We start from the raw sequence: 24,540 nt of genomic DNA on the forward strand, positions 1-24,540 counted from the left end.
TTAGGTGGGACTGCATAGCAAGGGCGGATCTAATGTATATGCAACGGGGCCTTGGCCCCAGTTAAAATTTATTCTTAGATATATTATAATAGCATGACCTATGAACCCCAACTCCAATTAAAAAAATTGATAATATCTCTAAGTTTTTATAAGTTGTAATGAGATAAATTTTATTTGACTTTCTAAGTGTTCTGTATGCCACCTAGTTAATTTTTATCATATGTTCACCCCTACTGCATATGATACATTTTCATAAAACTCCCTTCATTTTAGTTATTATTTGGACAGTCTAGATTGCTTTATTCGTGTAGGTACGTTTGCTTTTGTTTTATCCTGATCTTCCCCTCACTCTCGCACATACTCAAGCAATTGAGCTCCTCTCCTACCTAGCTCCGTACGCCCTCCTGGCGCCGTGCTACCGGCAAGACTCGCCAAACCTCCCCATTCCCCACAAATCACCGAAGACGAAGATGCCCCCTCCTAAAAACTCGTTTCACTTTTGCCCCTGTTATTGACATTTAGCGCACCCCTGTTGCCGCCCCTACGGCTTCGAGGATGCTATTGCCATGTACTCCCTTCATCTGACATGTTTGACGTCGTTAACTTTTTTATATACATTTAACTGTTCGTTTTATTTAAAATATCTACATAATTATTAATTATTTTTATATCATTTTATTTATTGTTAAGTATATTTTTATGTATATATATATATGTTTATATATTTTTAAAAAATTAAATAAGACGAGTGATCAAATGTGTATAAAGAAAACAACAACGTCAAACATCTGAATATCTCCTCAAGAGTTGGAGTAAAGAAGTTGGGGACATCGATTTTTAAGCAAATCAGGTGGTTTGAAATTTATATAAACCTCTTGTTTTGGTTTTATGTTGAATGTCATTTAGTAGTTTCCTATTTAGTTATAGTGAAAAAAGGCCCTCTTGGCCACACTATAAAATCCTTCCAGCAAGCAGCAGATAACAACCTTCCATGTGATAACAACATTTAGGTCGCCTTCTTTCAACGGATAAATGATAAAAGATTATCTCTGATTTGTATAAGTATTTAATGGTATAAACAATAAAATTAAATAATGTAAAGTTAAAACCTATTTTAAAAATAAGATAATAAACTTATATATAGAAACTTTTGGTAAAATTGTATTGTTTAACGGTTCGAGAAACGTGTGCGTAAAAGATTATAAATTATTAGGAATAATCTATATAAACGAGCACGGCCTTAGCGTCTGGATTATCGAGAGCTCGCTCCTGATCGAGGAGTGATCCCCGCGGCCTACGACGACCTTGGCCAGGTTCATGGCCCCAATCCCCACCTCCTCCTCAGGTGCCACCACTTACTGGCTAGAATACCATCGCCACACATGCATGAATCTGACAGCTGCTTCCGTTCTTGGAAGGTGTTATATGCATTGATCCCATCGAACTTTGCTCTCTGAATTGATTAATTTTGAGCTAGATCATGGGTTTGAAAACTTACATGTATATCATGCATGATGCATGCCATCCATGGCCATCAGTTCACCTGGTAGATGCCTAAAGAGACCCTTCTACTGGGTGATATATATATGTAACTAATGATTTTGTTCAAACTATTATGTGCTCTGTATGTAGCTAATCTTAACTCTAATTAGGTGCCACGTATTGACTTAAGAAAATCAAAACGAGAATTTATTTTCAATCCTATATTCTTATGTAACCAGCTTTAGTAACACATATTATGTGCTACTATTATTCATCTCGTAACACTATTCCACACTTGCTTTAGTACGTGTTATAACCTTTTTATGTAACATATTTTTTATACTACTGCAATATTTCTCGGTAAAACATTTCTTTATGTGTTATAGGGTTGTGTTGCTTAAACCACACTTAGTAGTATAGGTAGGTGGGATAGTGGATCGCATCTAGAGATTCCAGAAGCTTCCTCTCTTCGACTTTCTGTTTCTCCCTTAGGCCGGAGAAAACAAACCTATCTAGATTCATGTAATCAGCACTACTAGTTGTTGTTTTCTAGTTAATTTCCAGCTAGCGTGTACTGTGCATATGTGGAAACAGCCGTGATTCCAGTGGGAGATGTTGGCGTAGCACGCTATCATATGTGTCAAGTGGTTGCCTCCATTTGCTAAGGTCATGTTTAGTTCCCATAATTTTTATAGAAGGATGGTTATATCGACGCGTACGGTCGTATATTTGAAATATTAAACGTGTCTAACTATAAAACAAATTTCAGATTTCGCCTGGAAATCGCGAGAAGAATCTTTTGAATCTAATTAATCCATCATTAGCACATATTGGTTACTGTAGCACTTATGCCTAATCATGCACTAATTAGACTTAAAAGATTCGTCTCACGATTTCCTCCATAACTATATAATTAGTCTTAATTTTTATCTATATTTAATGTTTTATTTATATGTCTAAAGATTTAATATGATGTTTTTGAGAAAAGTTGAACTAAACATGGCCTAATTGTAAAGACGGAGATGTACCATTTGCTTTCTCAACCTAGCGATCACCAAAACTCTTGACCCGCTCAGCTGTCGGACCGATAGAACGAATTCCAAACCCCAATAAAGGTATATTGGCTTTGTCTAAATTAAGCCCTAGCATAACTTTTTTCTTTACAAAGCACAATAGACACACAAACACTCGTACATATTAATTATCGCATATAGACTTACATCTATCAAAACACGTGCACACACCACCCTTAAGCACCTATGAAAAAACTAGACCAGCAATTAATATTGAGATTGATAAAGCTATCCATTATGTTTCGATGCCAATGACACATCTATCATCAAAAAATAATTAGTCATAAATATGATCACCCATGCAAATGTATGACTTGAAATTGGATCAACAAGTTAACCTACCAGGTTGAGACAAACTTGGTTCGCTCTAGCATGACTTTGTATTATAGTAGTACTTTGAATATATCTATATAGTTTGATTGATGATTAGCCTTAGCTTCTATCTCAAAACAACGATGAACTTGCTTGAAGATACTCTCCTTGTTCTAAAATATATGCATTTACAGGTTGTTTACCGAGATGAAGTTTAAGAAAAAAAACTTGTTTACCGAGATGAAGTTTAAGAAAAAAAACTATCGCACCCTCAATACATAAGAAATATATATGGTGAGAGCATAGGTGCCCTCAATAATACTTATATGCTGGAACGTATGGATATTTTTATGGCTACAATTTAGGTTTCAAAGACAAAAAAAACAAATACAATAGTCTTAGGGTGAGATTTCTTATCCTTTTGCTCCCAGCGGTCTAAAAATTTGGGCTGAAATACAAAAAAACATTGAAAATGCCCAGATTAATTTTAGAACTAAGTTATATCAACAAGTCACAAATTAAAATTGGATGTGGCTTGTGGCTTCAGCCACAGCTCAAGCTCTAGCAGGCCTGACAGATTCGGCCCAAAGTTATGGCTCAGAAACTTTGCAAAAAGTCCATTTTGACTCCCTCTGTTACTGGTCGAATCTGATTGTTCTCCTCCGGCCAAAACCGGATTACAAAGTTTCCCTTAACTATAGAAACCAGCTCATTTTTCCTCCCACACTTGCAAGCCCCGAGCACGTGACGGTAGGCGGCAACCATCGAATCCTCCACCGTTGCCGCCCTCGACCTATCCACCGCCGTCATCCCCGACCTATCCACCAATCATCTCCCCCAACCTCTCTCCCCAATTTCTCTATCCGTGCAGTCGTCGGCATCTAGAGCCACACGAAAACTCTTCGGTGAGCCACAGATTCAGTGGAGCGAATCAAGTTGCAAGCCCAATGCAGCAGATTCAAGGTTGATAGTTAATAGTAATGATGCAATTAATGGATGACCTGCGTTCATGGCTAGCATGTGGAGCCAACGGTTCTTCTCTACCGTTGTCGTTGAAGACGCCTAGGAGACAATGCTAACCCAGAGCAAGTATAAGAGCAGGTACAATAGCAGGCTATAAGCCAGCTATAAGCATATTTTAAAGAGATAGGGGGAAAGAGAAAGGAGATGAGCTACTAATTTATAGCCAACTGCACACGGACTTTAAGACAGATTATGTGTATGACATGTGGGATTATATACTAATGTTTTGTAGGTAACTATTGTATGAATTGGCTATAGATGAAGTGGAGCTTGTAGTTAGCTATACTATTAAACTTGCTCTAATAGCAGGCTATAAGCCGGCTAAATACTGACGTGGAAGAGAGAGGGGAGGAGAGAGAGGAGAAGCGTGCTATAAGAGCAAGGCTAATAATACAGCCAGCTTGCTGGTTAAGGTTTCTTATAGTCTTCTTTTAGCCCACCCATATAATAGTTAACTCTTTATCATTAATGCAGGATCCACTTGTCTCTCTTACATAGTTCCTTGGTTCTTGTGCTTCAGCTGGCTATAAGCTTACAACCCGTTTCTCTTCTTTCTCCTCTCCTCTCTCCTCCACCTTAGCATTTAGTCGACTTATAGCCTGCTATTATACTTGCTCTAAGCTTATAGCCAGCTCTGTGAGAGACATGTGGGTTTTGCATTAAATATAAAGAGCTAACCACTATATGAGTGGGCTATATGAAGACTACAAAGAGTCTTATAGCCAGCTTGTTGGCTATATTATTAGCCTTGCTCTTAGGGCATGTGCAATAAGTTTTAGATAACTATTGTCTATTTGACACACATAGACAGCGGGATAGATAGATTATACAATAGTCCAGACAAATGTCATATGTTTGATTGTTTGCAGGTTATTTATTTAATGCATACATGTAACCATTATCAAGCACGTCGAAACAGTACCGCGACGTCCAGCCTCACCGACGACGACGCCATTGATGTCTTGACAACGTGAAAGTGATGAGGAGCTTGCCGGCAGGCACTTTGAACAGATCTTTGGATTTGTTCGTGGGTGAGGCGAACATGGCTTGCATGTTGTTTGCAGCCACGAATGAGTGTGTGGTTGATGACGGGTAGTGGCATCGCCTAGTTGCTGACACATGTGGCATCCCAGGTCTGGAGGAAGTGCGTCGAACCCACCCCGTCACAAGCGAAGTGATGGACCATGATTCCAAGAGGCCACAATGCTGGGCGACAGTAGGGTGGTCTGCAACCCGAGCACCGTGCCGCCCTTCGAAAGCTCCAACAAGAACGACATGATCTTGGCAAGCTCTCTCAGCTCATCGGTATGCTCATCGACGCCGACACCAACGTTGTCATGCTCGGCAACGGTGAACACTGGACATGGGGCTGATGTGTCCATCAAGCGAGTAGAAAGCGTGGAGCGTCCTAGGCAACAAATCTTCAAGCCGGGGTAGGACGGCGTCATCGACTCGCCGTCGCCGTGTCCAAGGCAGTAGAAGAACGCTTGATAGGTTGCGCATAGAGCCACAACACGTCCATGAATGTGAGAGGCAGAGAGTGGGCGATGGTCTTGGAGCACGAGCCCACATCGTAGATGATGACTCTCTTCTCTTTCTTCAGTTAATGATATACACGTAGAACCGTTCTGCTTACGTGGCAACAAAAAGACAGTTGTTGGTTGTGCGTTGTACATATCATCCGTTCTTAGAGAGAGAGGAAGAGAGGAAGATAGTAGGGAGAGACCGGGAGGGAGAGACAGGTAGAGAGAGGTGGGTCTCAATTTTTCTATTTGTTTTCCTTAACTAACAAACAAGTAGGTCACGTTATTATTCTGACTAGACCTAACGTAGAGTTCTTTGTGGATTATATTGACACGTAAACACCCCATCAACTTAGGCCACGTTCGGCACCCCCTCTAAGTTAATTTATCCCTCTCGTTTTCCGCGTGCATGCTTCCTGGACTGCTAAACGATGTATTTTTTAAAAAAATTTTGTAGGAAGGTTATTTTAAAAAATCATATTAGTATATTCTATATTTTTTTAATAATTAATAATTAATTAATCATATACTAATCTATTACTATATTTTTTATGCCGGGTAAGTTAACTTATCCTCCCTCGAAAGAACGTGGCCTTAAATCACTTTTTTAAACAGCTGAGGGAAGGCAAAACAACCTACTAGTATATCTATAGTTGAGGGAGCACCCATAGTGGAGGAACGCAAACTGGACTTTTGCACCGCCAAAAGCCCCAATCTCAAGTTCTCAACCCAACCTACTGTAGTATTTGGGCTTCCATTACGAGTTCGTTCTCATGGGCCTTAGCCGGTGGACGGACGCGGACGCAGACGCAGACTCAGGCCCAGCATTGCAGGAGCAGCGCGGCAGCGAGGAGCAGCCACGATCGCACGTAAAGGCAGCGTGGATGGTTGGGGGAGTGGGTGGGGACAGCGGCGGCAGCCGCCAGCCAGCCGAAGCGCGGCTCGTAAATCGTGGAGGAACACCAGACTCGCCAACCACCCAGGCCACCACCATGTTGTTCTGGTCGAGGACCACGTACGCGCGCTTGCCTTGCCGGCGAGCGACCCGGCGCCCCCGCGCGCGCGACCCCGCCACCGCCGCCGCCATCACCACCACCCGCGCGCGCGTCGTAGGCGTAGTGGCGTGGAGAATTGAGGCGTTTGCTCCCGTCGCGCGGGGCGCTTTTCTTCCGGTGGACAGTGAGATGGTGCGTGCTCTCGGCGCCGGCAGGCCGGCCTGGCTGCCCGCGGCTTTTGAGATTGGTACTACTACTGCTACTACCGTAGTACGCGCGCGCGGTCGTCTCATGAAAAGGCGCATGCACGGGCGGAAGCCACAGCCGAGCCGACATGGTGGCATGGCAATTGGCAAAGCCGCTTTGCCGGCCCCGTCCGCCAAAAAAAAGGCGTCTGAACTGACGTTAGCTCTTTCAAAACTTGAACAAAAGTAACAAAAGATGCCGGCTAAAGCGCTCTCCCTTTTATGGTAGCCCCTTTTCTCAGTTCAATAATATACTCCTCTGCCTCAAAATGATTTTATCTTAATATACTCCTCTGCCTCAAAATGATTTTATTTTTTGTCCCTGTGATACATATCAATAAAAAATAAAATATAGTAGAATACATTCTACAGTTCATGCCGTAATTTATTTGGTTTATACATTCATAAACTCGGATACAGTGATTGCTCAAAAATAAAGATAAACTTATTCAAATAAACAAGAAAAGATATAAAACAATATTTTAAGACGGACTTTCAAAAAGTTATTCTAAAATATAATGACTTATATGTACACATTCTCTTTTAAATCAATCATAAATTCCAATATTAAAAGGTTTTAATATATTTTGTTTTTTTAACTAATCACAAACCTTACTCATTTGATTCCGTCAGTTTTCTCAATACTCGTGTCTAGCACTAAAAATTGTTATATTTTGGATGGGAGGGAGTGATATTTTCTCCTGCTGCTTTTGTTTTGTCTTAGGAACACCGAACACCTCACGTTAGTTGCAGTGCGATTTTCGCTGCTCACGGAAACGTGGTGCAAATTCTTTTATAATTTTAAAGCCAGGGCTATTTGATAATCCTTCTTTTCTAAGAACATTTGAGAGTCCACTTGATATCTGCCATTTGCGTGCTAGGGACACCGATACTAATTACGGGATGAATTACATGTACATGATGAGGTGCAATAATTGGGAGAGCTTTGTCAAACCTGTCCGGTCCAAGTTTGACATTTTTGCCGATCCATCACTCGATTTCATCTACGTTTTCCTCTTTTGCTTATTGCCTACTACGAACAAATACTAGTTGTAGACAACAACACGAACGGTTTCGCTGGATATATGGTGGAATAATTAATCCACCGTAGCCTTTTACCATTAAGAACAAGCCATCGATCGATCTGAGCTTCTCGTTAATGTTTGGAGCCAGTGCTAGATAAGATTAGGCCATTCTCAATAGCTCTTTTATTTGGCATTAATTAAATACTACATCAGATCTTTTGATGGCATAGCAAGAATTTAATTAGAAAAGAGAAGAGAAACCTTTTATATCATAGTGAAAGGCTTGTGGTGTTGTTTCCAAGTAAATGAAAGTCAAATACAAGTCCATTGAGAACTTTTTTTCATCTAGATCTCATGCAGGGTTCACCTTCTATTTTCCTCTCATGCAATAATTTGTATGCACAATTAATCATACTTTCATACAGAATTTGATAATCTATCAAGTTAAAAAATGTGAAATAAAAGATGCCGTTGAGAGATACTTTTTTATTTCACAGAACAAAACTAAAGTACTGACATATCATATTTAGAAACTATGAAAGTAACCACTGAGAAACGAGCAGACAACTTAGTTTTGCAAGTACAGATTCTTTCATATAACGGCTTTCTTTGAATGATGTGATCGATAGCACTAGTGCTTATAGTTGACGTTAATTAATACTAGTGATGATGCAAATTAACTCGATATCCACGCATGCAAATGTACCGTACAATTTCGATTTGCCTTCTTCTCGTGGGAGAAATTAAAATAGCGTGACGTGTTTATATATACGTTTCGAGATCGATGGTTTAAACTAACGGCTTAGCCGTGCTTAACCCCACAAAAGATATGTACAAATAAATAGTTTGACGACCATGTTCTCTACGGGATTGTTTGTACTCCCTCCATGCATGAACGTATGATATCGAATAGTTCAATTTTAAACTAACTAAAGTCCTATAAATAAAATGGGAGGGAGTAACACTATATCGCAGTGTGACAGTTGTCGCTAATCCGTTGAGATCGGGCCCATGTATCATACGAATGGTAAGTTAACCACTTTTCTTTTCACTTCTACTTATGTTATAAGTCAAAATTTAATTTTTAACCGTCAATTTAGAAGTTTATTTTAATTTTTTTTAACCAAAATTTATTTTATAGTCTTAACTTTTAGATTGATATAAACACATATATAAAAATTGTATATAATTTAGCTTTTATATTGATATAAACACATATATAAAAATTGTATTTATAAATTATTTTTTATTTATAAATATGTTGTTTGGCTTTTTTCCATAAAAGGCTAAACAATCACCCCTAACTTGAAGGGGTCTTTAGTCACTGAAGAAGATTATCGATGTAAAGTTGTTGAATTAGACCTCTCTGTTTTACGCGGTTTTCATATGTGCCACTTACATGTGAACCATATAAAGTAGAACCTATATATTAGTGATTTAACTGCAAAATGTATAAGACTAGGGGCTGGTTTTAAAGTTCTCGTTATGTGGTTCAAACTTACTTCAAATAATAAACATGACACTCACAAACTAGCTCTCAAATCTAAGTCTACCATATATCTTTTGAATATGGTCATACCCGTCCTTATAAAAATGGGTTTGTACTTGGTACAATGGTACTCACCAAAAAAAAGAAATTAAAACAAAAGGTCTCATATAAAGAGTGAGGTGGTATCGACTCATGAGAAATTTTAGAGTTTTTTATTATAGTTTATTTTTATCTTAACTTTTAAGTCATTAAGAATAAATGTAAAAAATTGTATTAATAAATTATTGTCCATTTGTAAAAAAAGCCAAAAGATCACACGGGGGTTTACTGCCTTTTTAGTTAGGGTTACCACTACCTAACGGGTATCATTAGTTCCCACGAAAAACGTGAAATTAGCTAGGGAAACTATAGCATGTAAGAAACCATAAGTACTACCTACGAGTCTAAGGTAATTGTAAACCCTAGCTTAAGGTCCGTAAATTCTTCCAACCCTATTCAGCAACGGGTTCACAACCAGAGACAAGTTAACTCCGTCTTATCACCGCAACAAAACGCAGTGTATGGTGTCGCAAGGCCCCCCAATTTCCTCACCGTTCGCTATCCTCGCCCGTGTATCGATCGGTGTATGGTGTCGTGTCATTTCGGTTACGCCGTCCCCATTACCTAAGCAAGCGCGCGCGCGCACTGGTGCGGCACGGCATGGTTTCGGCCCGCACCGCTACTGATCAGGCCGCGGGCACTCGCGCGGTACGGTTCTCAACCACCACCACCAAAAAAGAGGTCAAAATGCCTCCCTCCCCGACCAGATTAGACCAAGCATCCGCCGTGGAAAAACGCCACGCCGCCGAATATTTTGCTGCCCGGCCGGCTCACGCTACACGTCGCATGCATCCGGCAGCGCCGTGCCGTGAAATCGATTGCCCGTGCGTGCTAGTGCTGCTGCCTTAATTCGCCGGCTCACGTCTCATCTGCCGCGCACGGCCAATGGCCCCGTTGAAGTGTTGAACCGTAGAATAATCTGACTGACCTTAGAAGCTTCTACTGTTTCATACCGTTGTTGTTTCTCCGTGAGGTGTCGTCATCGATCGCTCAAGTCAAGTGCATCGAACGCAGGTCTTCGGCCTTGGGTTTCACGAGAGAATCTCCTCCCGGTTAGAAAATTTCTGTAACCAACTCGACTCGTAACCGTGAAAACAAAATTCACCACCGGAATCGGTAGGTGTAATAAATGTATGCGGTACGCCGGCACGTGGGTTTGGAGCTGGCCGGGTAAAATAACAGGTGCAGATTCCTAATCCGTTTAAAAAACAAAATTAAAATAACGGATAATTTGGCATTTGGGCTTAAAACAAAGATGAATCCTCTCTTCTTTCGTCTGCTCTTCGTCTCGTCTGCCTCCAGAATTAAAATCCCTTCCTGTTCTCTTCAGAGATGGTTCTAAGTATTATTACTTCGGCTGCCGCTGCCACATGCGGACGTCTGCAGGCAGTAAGATTATGAAATTGTGATCTGGTTTGTCATCGTCCAACTTAAACAAACACACACTATCAGTCGGTGTGCTCAGCTCGAGGCCTAAAAAATGCACGCGCTCTGTATGCATGTATGTACGGCCGCATTATCCTGAGCACGAAACAGCATAGCTCAGACAGCGACTCCCCGTCGTGCCTTTTTCCGTTTGGTGCTCTTTGGTCACCCGATTTGCAAGAAACGAACGAAACAGGGTTCGTTGCTTGATTGTTCCATTGGGTGCGTTGCACGTACATAGATGGATAGATAGATAAAATTTTGTATAGCTTAGAGCATCCTCAACATCTCATATACCACATACTCTATCCTAAAAATAAAGGATAAAGACTATAAGTTGAGTTTCAACAGAACGGTCATCCTAGCATCTATTTTTGGATGTCATCTATATTAGGAGAGAACCTTTATATTTAGATAATCTTTCTCCATACTTCAAATAAATATAAGAATATCATATATATAAATGATCTAGTGGAGTACAAAGAGATATGAAGAATTAAACTATTTTAGATGATTTTCTAAATAAAGATATGAATGACTAAATTTAAATAAGTTGTTAGGTATATCCGTAGGGTGAACGAACAAACGGTAATGAAAGCAGCAGGTGAGATGAGACGAGGAAGGGAGAGTGGGGGAACAGTCGAACAGATAACACACTGGTACTCTCGCACTGTGGCGTGGCTATCTACCACACTAACCTGTCGAACTGGAGCAGTAGTAGGTGGGACCAGATGCGCGGCCCACTGGCCAGAGTCATCGTCCAGCGAACCTTTGCCCTCCCTCCTCCGGCGAAGTGCGAGAGCGAGACCATCCACCCGACCACGGCGACCACATGCCAGCCAAGCCGCCATCGCTGGTTGATTGCCCTCGTCCCCGCTCAATTATCCAATCACCAAAGGTTTCGGGCTTGTCGATTCGTGTCAACGAGTACCCACCCTGCCTAGGCTTTGATACTTGATAATTTCACACGATTAGTAAGTATTTACGAATTGTCCCACCTCGCCGAGCGAGGCGCCGTGCCGCCGCTTCAAAACCAAACTTTTACCACCGCGGCCTGGAGACGCACCTCCCAGCGCTCTCTCTCTCTCTCTCTCTCTCTCGATTTCATTTCTCGCACCGAACGCCCCGAAAACCACCCAGAAACACGCAGCCTTTCCGCTCCGCTCTCGGCTCTGCTGTCGCGCTCCGGCTTCCCGACCCGGATCCACTTTTTCATTTCTCTCCCACCCTCCAATACGCAGCGGCGCGCCACGGCGGCGACGGGGCGGGGCGCGCTGTCGCCGCTGCTGCGCCCAAATGGGGTACCTGTCCTGCCGCGCGGACTCGTCGGTGGCGACGTGCCGGTCCATCTCCGCCATCTCGCCGCTGCCGCTGTCGCGGCGGTCGGGGGTCGGCAGGCGGCACGCGCTGCCGGCGGCGACGAGGGGGGAAGGTGGGGAGGCGGCGGCGGCGGCCCCCGCCATCGAGCGGTTCGCGTACGACGAGCTGGAGGCGGCGACGTCCCACTTCGCGGACGCGGCGCTGCTCGGGAGGGGCAGCCACGGGGCCGTGTACAAGGCGGTGCTCGCCTCCGGCCGCGCCGTCGCCGTCAAGCGCCCCTCCCCGCGCCGCCCCGAGGTGGACAACGAGATCCGCATCCTGTCCTCCGTCCGCGGCCCGCGCCTCGTCAACCTCCTCGGCTTCTCCGATTCGGGCGCCGACCACCAGCAGCCGCACCGCCCGCGCCTGCTCGTCGTCGAGTACATGCCCAACGGCACGCTCTACGACCTGCTCCACTCCAACCCGCGGCCGCCCGGGTGGCCGCGCCGCATCCGCCTCGCGCTCCAGACGGCGCGGGCGCTCCGCGCTCTCCACGACGCCGACCCCCCGGTCATCCACCGCGACGTCAAGTCCGCCAACGTCCTCCTCGACGCCAACCTCGACGCGCGGCTCGGCGACTTCGGCCTCGCCCTCCGCGTGCCCAAGCAGCTCCCCGGCGACGCCGCCAATGCCGCCGCCGCCCCCACGCCGGCGCCGGCAGGGACGCTGGGCTACCTCGACCCGGCCTACGTCACGCCGGAGAGCCTCAGCACCAAGACTGACGTTTTCAGCTTCGGGATCCTCCTCCTCGAGATCATGAGCGGCCGCAAGGCCATCGACGTCCAGCACTCGCCGCCGTCGGTGGTGGAGTGGGCGGTGCCCCTGCTGCGGAAGGGCAAGGTCGCCACGCTCTTCGACCCGCGCGTCGCGCCGCCGCGTGACCCGGTCACCCGGAGGGACCTGGCCGCGCTGGCGGCGAGCTGCGTGCGTTCGTGCAGGGAGCGGCGGCCGTCGATGGCTGACATCGTCGAGCGGCTCGTGGTCCTCAGCAAGGCCATATCGGCCAAGGTGTGGAATGGGCTCGCCGTGGTTGGTAACCCGTGCGCCGTCGTGGATGTCCAGAAGACCATTGCCAAGCGAGTTGCCGCTGCCGCCGCTGCTGATGCTGCTGCTGCAGGTGGTAGCGCTGCGTCGGGGCGGGAGCTGAATTCGGCATTGGCATTTGATGATGATGAGAAGAAAGAGGAGGCGGCAAATGCAGGTGCATTAGTAGAGGAGGATCAGGTGCCGTTGGTGGGTGCCAAGAAACCACCCCGGCCATTGAAGAATGGCAAGGTGTTCTCTGAATCAGGGGCAAGGGAGAGGAGAAATCTCCTGGAGCTCATGGCTCGGATCGATGGTGTGGCCGGCCAAAGGTTTGGCATTAGTCGGGCAAGAACAGTGCGTGGCGCTAGTGAATCTATTGAAAAAGATGCGGCCGTGTTGCTCTTGAGGAGAAATCAAACTGTGAAAGTAGTTGGATCAGAGGAGCTTTCTAAAGCTGATATCTTTTCAAGTTTGGATGCAAAAATCAAGCATGAATTGGGGAAAGAGCAGAAAGAGAAGGCAGGTAAAATCAAGCAGGAATCAGTGGAAGAACAAGAGAAGGCAGGGAAAACCAAGCATGATGCAGGGACAGGCAAGGAGCATGTTGAGAAGACAGGGGCGATCAATCGTAAATCAGGGAAGGAGCAGGACAAAGAAGATAAAAACCAAGAGAAAGAAGTGAAAATCCAAGAAAGACTTGGGGAAATCTTTGATAAAGCAAGGAAATCTGAAGAAAAGACAGAGACAATTCTTGTCAAAGAAGAGAAAATCCAAGACACAGCAGAGAAGAAACAAGAGCATGATGCTAGGGAAGTCGAAGACAAATTGGAGAAGATCCAAGACGAAGCCAAGAAAATCCAATGAGTGTAGAGAGTTAAAATAATGCAACTGTTCTTAATCAATTATTGCTGGGCAGTTGATCTGAAGGACAAGGCCCATGAGATATGGATCTCATTGCTTCGATGGTATTGTGGTATTTCGAGTTCTAGGGATAAGATCTTGGAATTCACTTGCCAGCAACTTGGCCAGCCATTTGAGAAATTACTCCTGTGCTGGTAATATCATCAAGGGTACTAGCGCCAGGTCTCTGGTGATAACCAATGCAACACATGCTGGTTAATCCTCTGTAGGATTGATTGGACCAGGGAGGCTGGAAGTCCGAGCAGCACCGTGCTGTTGATCAACAATACCTTTTTGTTAACGGAGTTCATATTCTCCATGTAAGCAACCGGTAGTCATTTTGCTGCTTCAGATCAAGTTTGGAGCTTCAAAATGATCACTAGTTGGAAGTAGATTGTTGTAGCTTTTGCCCAGCTTCATTGATTCTTTTTTTCTATCTGCATAGAAGAATCACCAAGTGTTCTGTTGATTGTATGTAGATAGGAAGCAGAAGCGAATGTTAAGGAAAAAAATATTTGGCATTTTCATCTTGAGCCACATAAAGAAATTCTCATGCTATGTCATTTTTCTTCTATGTTGCTAGTCATTTAGTCCCCTGGTTCTGAGTCATTGTTGGAATTGTCACTTTCTCACTTCATTAACACATTCAATTTACAAAATAAAAGGCTTAAACACTGCTGTAACAACGAGGTGCAAGTTTTTGGCCATCAATAAGTTGGGGAGATCATGATTATTTGATAGGGTCCTGCAAATAGCACATCGTCCTTATCTAAATTTGAAAAGTGCATTCATTACCAATATATTCATCACATGAACTGTATGGAGGAACTGCATATTGCCGTCCATCTGATTGTTTAAATCCAACTGCCTCCATGGATTCAATGCATTCTTCAATATCATATGGGAGGACATCAGCATGATTTAATTACTGAGAAGCGAGAACCGATGGGAATGCCCAGAATGTTGCAGGTTTAATCACTTGTTTAAGTATCATGGGGATAGTACTATCTAGTAAGTAGTAACTTGTAAAGAGCGTAAATTCTGCCAGCAAGAAGGGGGATACTGGCATGATCTTAGCTAAGGGCTGCAGAGTGTGGACATCGCATTTCATCAGCCTGATTTATCATTGCAGATCTGCATCGCATTGCTGTCCAATCAGCAATGTGTTTTCTTAGAGAAAGAGTGCATTAGGAATCAAGTTTAGGAGTTTGGTACAGTAGTAGGTAAAGTCGAACATGGGGAGTAGGAACTCAAGACATGATGCTTCTGTCACCATAAATTTGTATGCATGGTACACAGATACATACAGGGTGTCATGGAACATAATTCAACCCAGTTGAATACCCTGTAAGAATGCCATAACTACTTTATTTTTTCAATGTGACAGCCTGGTTCTCTTGTGTGACATTGTCCCCCATCCTTTGTTATGGTTACACTTAAGTCAATATTTAATTTTTAAAATTTAAATTTGGAGTTAATTTTAGGGTTTTTCTCATCGTAGTTTATGTTTTAGTCTTTGCTCACTAAAGTCATGTATTCACAAATTTTACTTATATATATATTTTTGATTGTTAATAAGTCATTTTGCTTATACTTAATTTCAGCGAAACAGTGATACCACCTAGAGGTAGTATCATAGCTTCTAGATAATCAGGCTGATTAAATTCCGATCATGATTGATTGCCTCAAGCCTTATATATCATCATGTGATGGTCATGATGAACTGGTCCACTAATACAATGAAATTTGCAGGACATGCATCCCAACCATAAGTTGATGGTTGCACTTAATAGTAGTGTACAAAAACTAGATGATAAGATACCATTAAAAATAAACTAAGTATTCTTTGAGACTTTTTGAGCAGCGTTTTCTTTGAGGCTTGATGAGAAGATGACTGGCCACCTAGTTATTATGTATTCACTGCGGCAATCTAAATCGTCACAATCTCCTCTGTCACCTACAAAGATGATAAAAGGCACTGACCTGACAATGTTCATAAGGGAAGAATGATGCTATTATGCAACAGGAGTCTGAAAAAGAATGCGCAACTGCCATCCCACAAACTTCATGTTTGTAAATATTTCGTTCTGTTGCCATAATACACATTTGTGTTCACTTTTCAAATCTCAGGTGTACAGAAAACTCCTTTTGTAGTAGTATATCATATCTGTCCACAAAAAAGGGAGAAAAATCAACCGTAAAAATTCAATTACTACTACTTCGATATTCTTAGGAGTAGTAACCGACAGACATGTAAGTCTGAAGTTACATCTCTCCTCTGAATATTTTGTACTAATTCCCAAGTCACATGTGTGTTGTTGCCTGGAGCAGATAGTAGTGGCAACTGGCAAGAGCATCGGTTTCATGGTCTGCAGTGGCAGCTTGCTGCTGGCCCTTTCTGTGCTCAGCTGCTGCTCTCTAATAGAGAGATACAGTCATGAACAGAGAAGAGTAATCTCATGAAACTACAGTTGCTCACTTTGCTTTGCATAAATCATCACCCAAATATCGGAAAACTACACTCTTTTGGGTCGTTTGGAATGCATGAATTTCACATGATAGCCTGGCTTACGGGCAGGGGCGGAGCCCGGCCTTTTTGTCGGGACAGTCGACCTCAACAAAATTTCTAAAATCTCTATTAAAACACTATTTCGTTCGATGATTCCATGTGCTATCTAATAAAGATGACCCTGATGACATTTATAGCTGGTTTCGCCTCTGCTTACATGATACTTGTTAGCTTGGATCGAAGGCATCCCTGTATATCTGTGCTACATGACATTCAGAGATGTCCCAAACTATCGTCAACCGATGAATGATGAGAAAGGAAAAACCGATAGCTTGCAGACGTTTGCCGAATAGGATTCTTTCTCCTGGCACGTCAGATTTTCGTACTGTTGCAGTTGGTTCTATATGCAAGCCGTGAGTCACCGGTTGCATTGGAGAAAGCAGCATTTTGGAGGAGGCGCATGGACCAGGCCACCGTCGTCTGTGCGATGAATAGCGCCAGTGTCCAGGCAACATGTATGATTGATTGATTGATCATTTTGGTACACTTGCTGTCTACTTGCCGCTGCGATTTTATATAATGTCTTCTTTTGTCAGGTTTTGTTAACTCTGAGTTGGTGCTGATTGCCAACCTTACAGGATAAAGATAGGTTATCCCACTGGGGATAAGGCAAAGATAAATCCATCATACCAGATATCTGATTTGGCCTCCTTGTTATGTCTCAGAACAGTTGGCACAAGTGTACGTCACTACGCCTTTTTCATACTATGTTCATAGCATAAGTGGCTGAGTTATGCATCCTGTTCAACCTCATGGAAATTTGATGAAAATTCGATCTGTCGTTGTGAACATATTTCAACCGAATAGAACAAACTGGTGTAGAAATAGTTGATAAAACAGTTCGTTTTCAACACCTGTGGAATGGGAGTGGTACCATCTCACGGGTGACAACTCAGAGCTACTAAAATGCTACTGTCGATTCAGAAAGTTTTGATCGTACCCGTGCTCATGAGTCTTTTCACTGTCCCAGGAAGAACCAAATCCTTTTTCTTTTTGACTAACAACGAAACTTGGTGTATAATACTCTCAGGTTCAATAATTAGGACACTGCTGCCGCCGGCAATCTGATCATTGCAGGTGTGATTTACTCCAGCAAAGAGAAATAACTGTGCAAATATTGAGCTAACAATTGCTTGGACAACATCATTTAACTTTGGACTTAGTTCATGAATCTCAGTAGACAGCCAGAAAGCTTCATGATTCGGGATTAGATAGCTCCTGTTAAGGAAATCATCCAGCCAAGCGAGAGAAGAATTCAGGCAGGATAGTTTCATTTATCACCACACCATTTTTGATGGAGTAGACATCATTAGCCATACTTTCCAGGTCCTTCACATCGTCCATAAACATTGTGATGTACTCATTCAGATTATTGGTGGTTCCATCTGAAACAGTTACGGAAACAAGTCTAAAAGAATGAGCTGTGCGCTGAACAATGCATTTCAAATCCAACATACCACCAAATATAGTGTTAGATTTTCAGTGACCTTGTAACTAATCATGTAAATTTATAAAAGTGATTTCAAGTTTTCAACTTATCATTTTGGCAGTAGCTTCATAGCTAGGAGTGACTAAGCCAGCACAGTGAACGATCAGACATCAGAAGAAATGGATTGGCCATATGATCTGATACCTTCTGCAACAATTGTTTCATACTTTGGGGGCAACTGAATCCAATTTCCTGCATGATCCTTCATGTGACTTCTATCAGATGCAAATGATCGAAGAAATACAGGAGCATGAATCACACGGAAAAGCCTGTAAACATAGATGGAACATTATTAGACCGTACATACCTCTTCAGCAAAACATGAATGCTTAATATGCATCAGTGCATTGCCTCATATACTCACATGCAAATGCCCCAAAGAAGAAAAAAAGAAAGCAACACCAACCTAGTATGTATATCAAGAGTTAAGAGACTGCTTCCACTTCATCTAAATAAGGTTGATCCAGTTGTAAACTTGTAATATTGCATGGACTGATACTATCACAGTTCTAAACATTGGGTACACCTCAACGCCTCTTAACACATTCAAAAAGATGCATGCTGACTCCTACATACTGACAGGAGCATATTTTAAACTTTGCAACACCTAGATATGACACATAAGTACACCATAAACAGGTTTTGAGAAATAATTACACCAGAACAGAATAAACAATGTTTACCTCCTGTAGGTAGAATTGCCAAATGATAGCGGCCGTATGGCATCAGAAACATACTGGATGAATGAACATGGGAAAGGAAGGCTGGAGTCCAAATCCCAAACAAGATCAAGTAATTCTCCTTTTCTTCGTCTAGACTTTCATATGCAAATCAAGAAGTATATAACACCAAACGCTTGCTACATAATATAAATGTACTGCTTTACTCCGTCCCAGAAAAAAACAAATTTCTAGGGATGAACCTGGACGTCCAGTTGTCCAGATTCATTCCTAGAAGTTGATTCTTATGGGGATGGAGGGAGTATGTTGGTAGTGCATAACAACATTAAGATAAACAATGTGGCACACCTGGAAACAGATTACATGATAATCCCACAGGACAAATCCATCGCCACTATGACTTACTTTCTGATACCAGAGCGGAACCTGCTAATGGAAGGGAAATATATTACCACTATAAAATATATATACAGATATTGGGTAAATGCAATCCCAAGTAAGAAGATCTAAAACAGAAAAATGGTACTAATACATAGAGTAAAATATTAGGAGAAATGGAGAATACAAAAGAAAATATACGACCACCTTCTTTTCCTCATTTGAAATGAAAACAACAAAGAGGTCGGTGCCACCAGGATCAGAAATTCCACTTCTGATGAGTTCCTTACATAGGAAGTAAACATTTTCTTCGCTACATGTGGGAAATGAAATCCAATCATTACTTGATGACTAAAAAGAGAAAAATACTTCCAGTTTTGAGAGCATTATTTATAGCATGAGGAGAATAATTCAAACAATATTGGCACAAAAGAGTAAACAGAAAAAATAAAAAGCACAGACAAAAAGTACAAACGGAAAGTCACATGTTATTGTGTAAGCTATGTAGGTGTAACTTTTATTCTTCGGAGGAAAAACAATCCTGCATGATGCAAAGTAATGCATTGAAATAAAAAATGTACTAAACTTCGTTCAAAAAAATGTCCACGGGATAACTTATATCTTTGCCAAAGGAGGTTAATGTCATTATAACATGAAGAACAAAACCATTAAAAATTCATACATAGCTTGGTGAAGATAATTATCTGAAGCTTGATGCGTTGTATATACTATTCCGTTTCATATTATAAGATTTTCTGGATTTGCCTAGATTCGTTCATGTATTAATATATGTGTTGTATATGTGTCCAGATTCATTAGCACGTATATAAATCTAGGGAAGGCCAGAAAGTTTTACAATGTGGAACGGATGTAATACTATACTAGCAGCTAGTCTATATTTGGATGATTCAGTCTAAAGAATGAGATTGAAGCCATCAGTTGCTTTGCTGTCTATCACTAACCAAAACCCCATTTGAGGTCTCAAACACCATTTAACGGTCATTCATAAATTAAAAGTAGAAATATGCTCCCTAACTTGATTGTATCGCTACCAACTATAATTCTTTGCATCTCTATCCCCATCGAGGAAACGACAGGCCATGCATCTCCATCCTCATCTAGGACGCAAAAACGACCACATCGCAGTTCCCCCACCTTATCGCTTTTCCATAGTCGATCTACCAAGCACCAGGTGAAGAATTCATGGAGGGAGTCGATCATTCCTGCAGCTAGGTTGGGGCAAGTACGGATGGAAACAACCGAGCGGCAGGCAGAAGGAATGGTTTACCAGTAGAACGGGGTGTGCGTGAACGCGGAGGAATCCAGAGGCGGTCTGCTCGGCTCCGCTGAAGGAGAAGGGGGTTGAGGAGGCAGCGGTGCGGAGAGGTTTGCGCCGCCGGCTACTCGGTCGTCGGCCATGGAGGACGGCGGCGGCGGCGGCGGCGGCGGCGATGACTTCGGCGTGTCGAGGCCTCGAGAGCCTGCCAGATTTAAGGCCTTGCTATTGTGGGCCTGAACGGCCCATTAGTGGTCCGGCCCGTTCAGCCTTTGGACGCGTTGAAATAAAGGAGCTGCTATGGTACGAGATCGCATATACCGTATCCATTCTAAAATACAATCATTTATATTTTATCCAGCATAGACTAAGGGTTGATTAATTATGTATTTTTAAATTGATTAGATTCACTTTCTAAGCATCTAATGGTTTTGGAATCGCTGGAGTGATTGAAATCATATGAATTGGTGTTGAAATGCTCATATTGTGGTATAAATTTTGAATTATAAAAATAATTATATTTTAGAACATAGGGTGTTTTAAGTAGTATAGATAATTATACGATTTAAAACTTATGATTGGTCAATGATCATCCAAATTCAAATACTCACGAACAAAGGAAGTATTTGCTCCGTTTTTTTTACTTAACGCCCTTGAGTTTTGGGTATATATTTGACCATTCATATTATTGAATTTTTTTCTATAATTATTAATTATTTTGGTATAATTTTATTTATGAGTAAAGAAACTTTAAAAATAATTTATAATTCTATATATTTGTACAAAATTTGAATAAGATGAACAATGCGTCAAATAAAAAATCGGAGGAAGTAATAATTTAAATATTTTATAGAGAACCCTCATAAAAATGCTCTAGAGAAAAATGCTCTAAGATTGTGAAAAGCGTCAATGCATTACTTATGTTTTTTTAATTGGTATGTAGGACATCAGCGCAGTCCAACACACACATGTTTTATCATTAATTTTTCATGATATATTTATAAACCGTTAAAAATAATTATAAGAAAGTGTTTTCTGTAACAAACCTAGCCAGTAATGTCATTTTGGCATATCGAGTCCTAAATTTTTTATATTAAACAAAATCATAACAAAGTGAAATAGAATGCACGACAAATTCCTTTTGTTAATATTTTAAAGTTTTGTTAAAATTTTAAAGGCCCCAATTATAAATGATTGTTTTCATCACATTTTATTGATGAAAATTAGGCTCATCAATACTACCGTACCAACCATCTCTCGACTCTCATTTTGTTTATTGAAAATATGTAATATTGTCTATATCACATTTGTCAAATATTGAAAAAAAATATATACATGTACCGCATGATAGACTTGTAGCACCACGCTGCCACTACGCAGTCCGACGTCCTCGTTCGGCTGGACTGGCCGGTCGCATGATTGGTTATCATGTTAGTGTATCCACTTAATTACCTTAATTGATTTATCTCAAAAAAAATATAATATTACTAACTTAATTGTAAATAACAGCTAAACTTCTAGATCTAAATTTGTGTGAACCCAAAGTTTAAATGGCCGTTACAACTAAATAAGCATAATTGTATTTTTAAATGATCTTTATAATTAAATTAACCAATTAAGATAATTAAGTGGATAAACTAGAGAAATAACCAATGAGCACAATTTAGCAGGAGGTTACAGCGGAAAGGTACCATTTGATGGAGCCGTATGATGCGGCCGCATCACATGTGTATTTTTCTAAATTAATTTAAAACATGTATATACATATAAAATGAGAACATTTTTTTTAAATTTTTTTCGCCATCTCTCTCAGACAAGAGGTAAGCATTTTATTTTATCTGAGTTGATGTGTTTTTGATATACGGAATCAAGCGTGGGGGGCGTGGGGCAATCTAGACCCTGTACAGCTAAAAGAATGCACACGTTGTTACTACTGATTTAGATGGCACTATAGCTCCATGATGTGTGGATTTCCCTTTCATGATTAAGACCATTCTTGGCACCTCACCTCAATAATGTACTGGAGCTAGTTAGTGGTGTTTGTGGCCAAGCTGATGACCTCATTCTTGCCAATGTCAATGATGTTTCACTTTTATGTTGGTGTTTCTTATACGTGGTTCTGTTCTTGCCATGTCAACTGTGGTTTCTTGATTTGTTTTTTTTCTTCTTTCAACTGGTATTTGTCTATCAGAAGTATAAGGATACATTTCATTGCCAACAGTCCATAGAGATGGACTGGTCCAAATCCAACATATGTCTACGCCGTTGAAGAAGTACTCTGGTTTGATTAGATGAATGTATCACACAAAAGTATATCAACTTGGTATAGTATAGTTGAACCAGCGTGTTAATGAATACTCGTGCAGTCTTAAAAAATTTTCATGCATTGATTTGCGTCTATAATAAGCATGATGGAACCGACTTGGTTTTTTTTCAGCTTATTCATCCAATTACTAAAAAAGATTATGTGTTGCACGCTTGGGAAAAATATGTTTTCTTAAGAAGACCTTAGTCACTTATGTTATGTTAATCTATCTATTAAGCTCGTTTATTAAAATATTTAATTTATCTCTATAATCAAGTAGATAATTTAAGGTTGATAATCCTCTCAATAATCTAAACCAAATAATGCATTAATCAAGTTGATCACCATTAGATATATCAAGTTATGTCTCTCTTTTCTCATAAATTCATATCTTATTAAAGTATATAAATAATTTATCTACGATACAAATTGTTTAATTTTCTCTCATGAACTCACATCGTGTGGCATTTAGATGATCGATATATGATGCAAATGATCTCTTTCCTCTCTTTTTCACGAGGCTACAACAGCTCAAAATTTATAACCATTATGATTTGACTATATGTGCAAATTAAGTAAAACATGCAGATTTGAACCGTGTAGATAAAAATTCAATCCACCGTACTTCTCTTTTGCACCAATATGTCATATCCAAAGTAGACGAAACCATGGCTATCGCCACTATAACTGTGTGCTCCGCCGGAACACGGTAGCGATATTTTATGGTATGGTCAAATAAAATTTCATCGAATTCAAAAATTGAGAAAATTTTAAAAAATATATAGCTGGTAGATAATGGTTTGTAGATATGTTTGGTGAAAAAAATAGATGAAAGACATATTTTTATATACAAGAACAATGGGAAAAATGAATTTCTGCCTTAAAAATCGTCGGTTTTTCGTTGATGTACAGCTGAGATTTCTAAATATTTTTAACATGTATTGTGAGATTAATTTGCAGCGTGGGAAAATAATAGATGTACTTAAATTTCGAGCGACTTTCATGTGTTATAAAATTTACAGTGACTTTCGTGTGTAACAATAGTTGTTTGTCATAAATGAATTATTTGTACGCATATGTTTGTATTTTGTAGGGAAAATGTTGTACAAAAGATTATACTACCTCCGTCCCTAAATATTTGACGCCGTTGATTTTTTATGCACATTTGACCATTCGTCTGATTCAAAAAAATTTCAAAATTATTAGTTGTTTTTATATTATTTTATTTATTATTAAATATATTTTTATGCATATATATAACTTTACCTATTTAAAAAAATTAAATAAGACAAATGATCAAACTTGTATAAAAAAGTCAACGGCGTCAAATATTTAGGGACGGAGGGAGTAGTTGTTAGTCACTACACAAATTATCATATATATTAAAATTTTATTCTATATTAACCGTCGATTATTAATTGTCACGTACATAATTGTTGCAATGTCGCTAATTTAATATATGTCATGCCAAATTTTCTTTTTTAATAATATATGCGCTAACTATGTTATAATTATATCATATTACTTATTTCCTATTAATTTTATAATTTATATAATTTTTCTATTTTTTATACTTTAACCTTAGATTGCAATGAGAACTGTTTTCTCAACGAATCGTGCGGTTTTTGTCTCCAAGCCACGGTTTTTTCAATTCTGAATTGAATTGTTTTGAATTTGAATTCACGCCTCCACCGTCAGACGGTTTCTGCCCTCTGACGATAAAGTGAACCCTGGTCCTATCTTCTCATCTAGTTAAACCGGTGTATTAAAAAAACACAACATTATAACGTATTTAACCGAGAAAATATTTCAAACAGAAAAGTGCACATGGCTGATCCTTTAAAACCAAGCATATAAATTCTTCCAA

General features: G+C 40.8%; 2 protein-coding genes across 2 annotated transcripts; one reads left to right on the plus strand and one right to left on the minus strand.

Moving 5' to 3' along the window:
* The first annotated feature begins 11,712 nt into the window (after positions 1 to 11,712).
* Positions 11,713 to 13,994, plus strand: LOC102701358 (serine/threonine-protein kinase-like protein At3g51990). Its single transcript, XM_040524712.1, has one exon. It carries the CDS (start codon positions 11,988 to 11,990, stop codon positions 13,938 to 13,940), a length of 1,953 nt encoding a protein of 650 aa, XP_040380646.1. The 5' UTR covers positions 11,713 to 11,987; the 3' UTR covers positions 13,941 to 13,994.
* Positions 13,995 to 17,610: 3,616 nt separating this feature from the next.
* On the minus strand, positions 17,611 to 20,626 carry LOC102713465 (protein N-terminal glutamine amidohydrolase). Its single transcript, XM_006654285.3, has 6 exons — positions 20,381 to 20,626; positions 19,300 to 19,405; positions 19,063 to 19,140; positions 18,718 to 18,851; positions 18,179 to 18,303; positions 17,611 to 17,930 (listed from the first exon to the last, which is right to left on the minus strand). Exons 1-6 carry the CDS (start codon positions 20,509 to 20,511, stop codon positions 17,776 to 17,778), a joined length of 729 nt encoding a protein of 242 aa, XP_006654348.1. The 5' UTR covers positions 20,512 to 20,626; the 3' UTR covers positions 17,611 to 17,775.
* Positions 20,627 to 24,540: the final 3,914 nt, after the last annotated feature.

The sequence above is a fragment of the Oryza brachyantha genome, chromosome 5, assembly GCF_000231095.2.
Source record: "Oryza brachyantha chromosome 5, ObraRS2, whole genome shotgun sequence".
NCBI classification, from domain to species: Eukaryota; Viridiplantae; Streptophyta; class Magnoliopsida; order Poales; family Poaceae; genus Oryza; species Oryza brachyantha.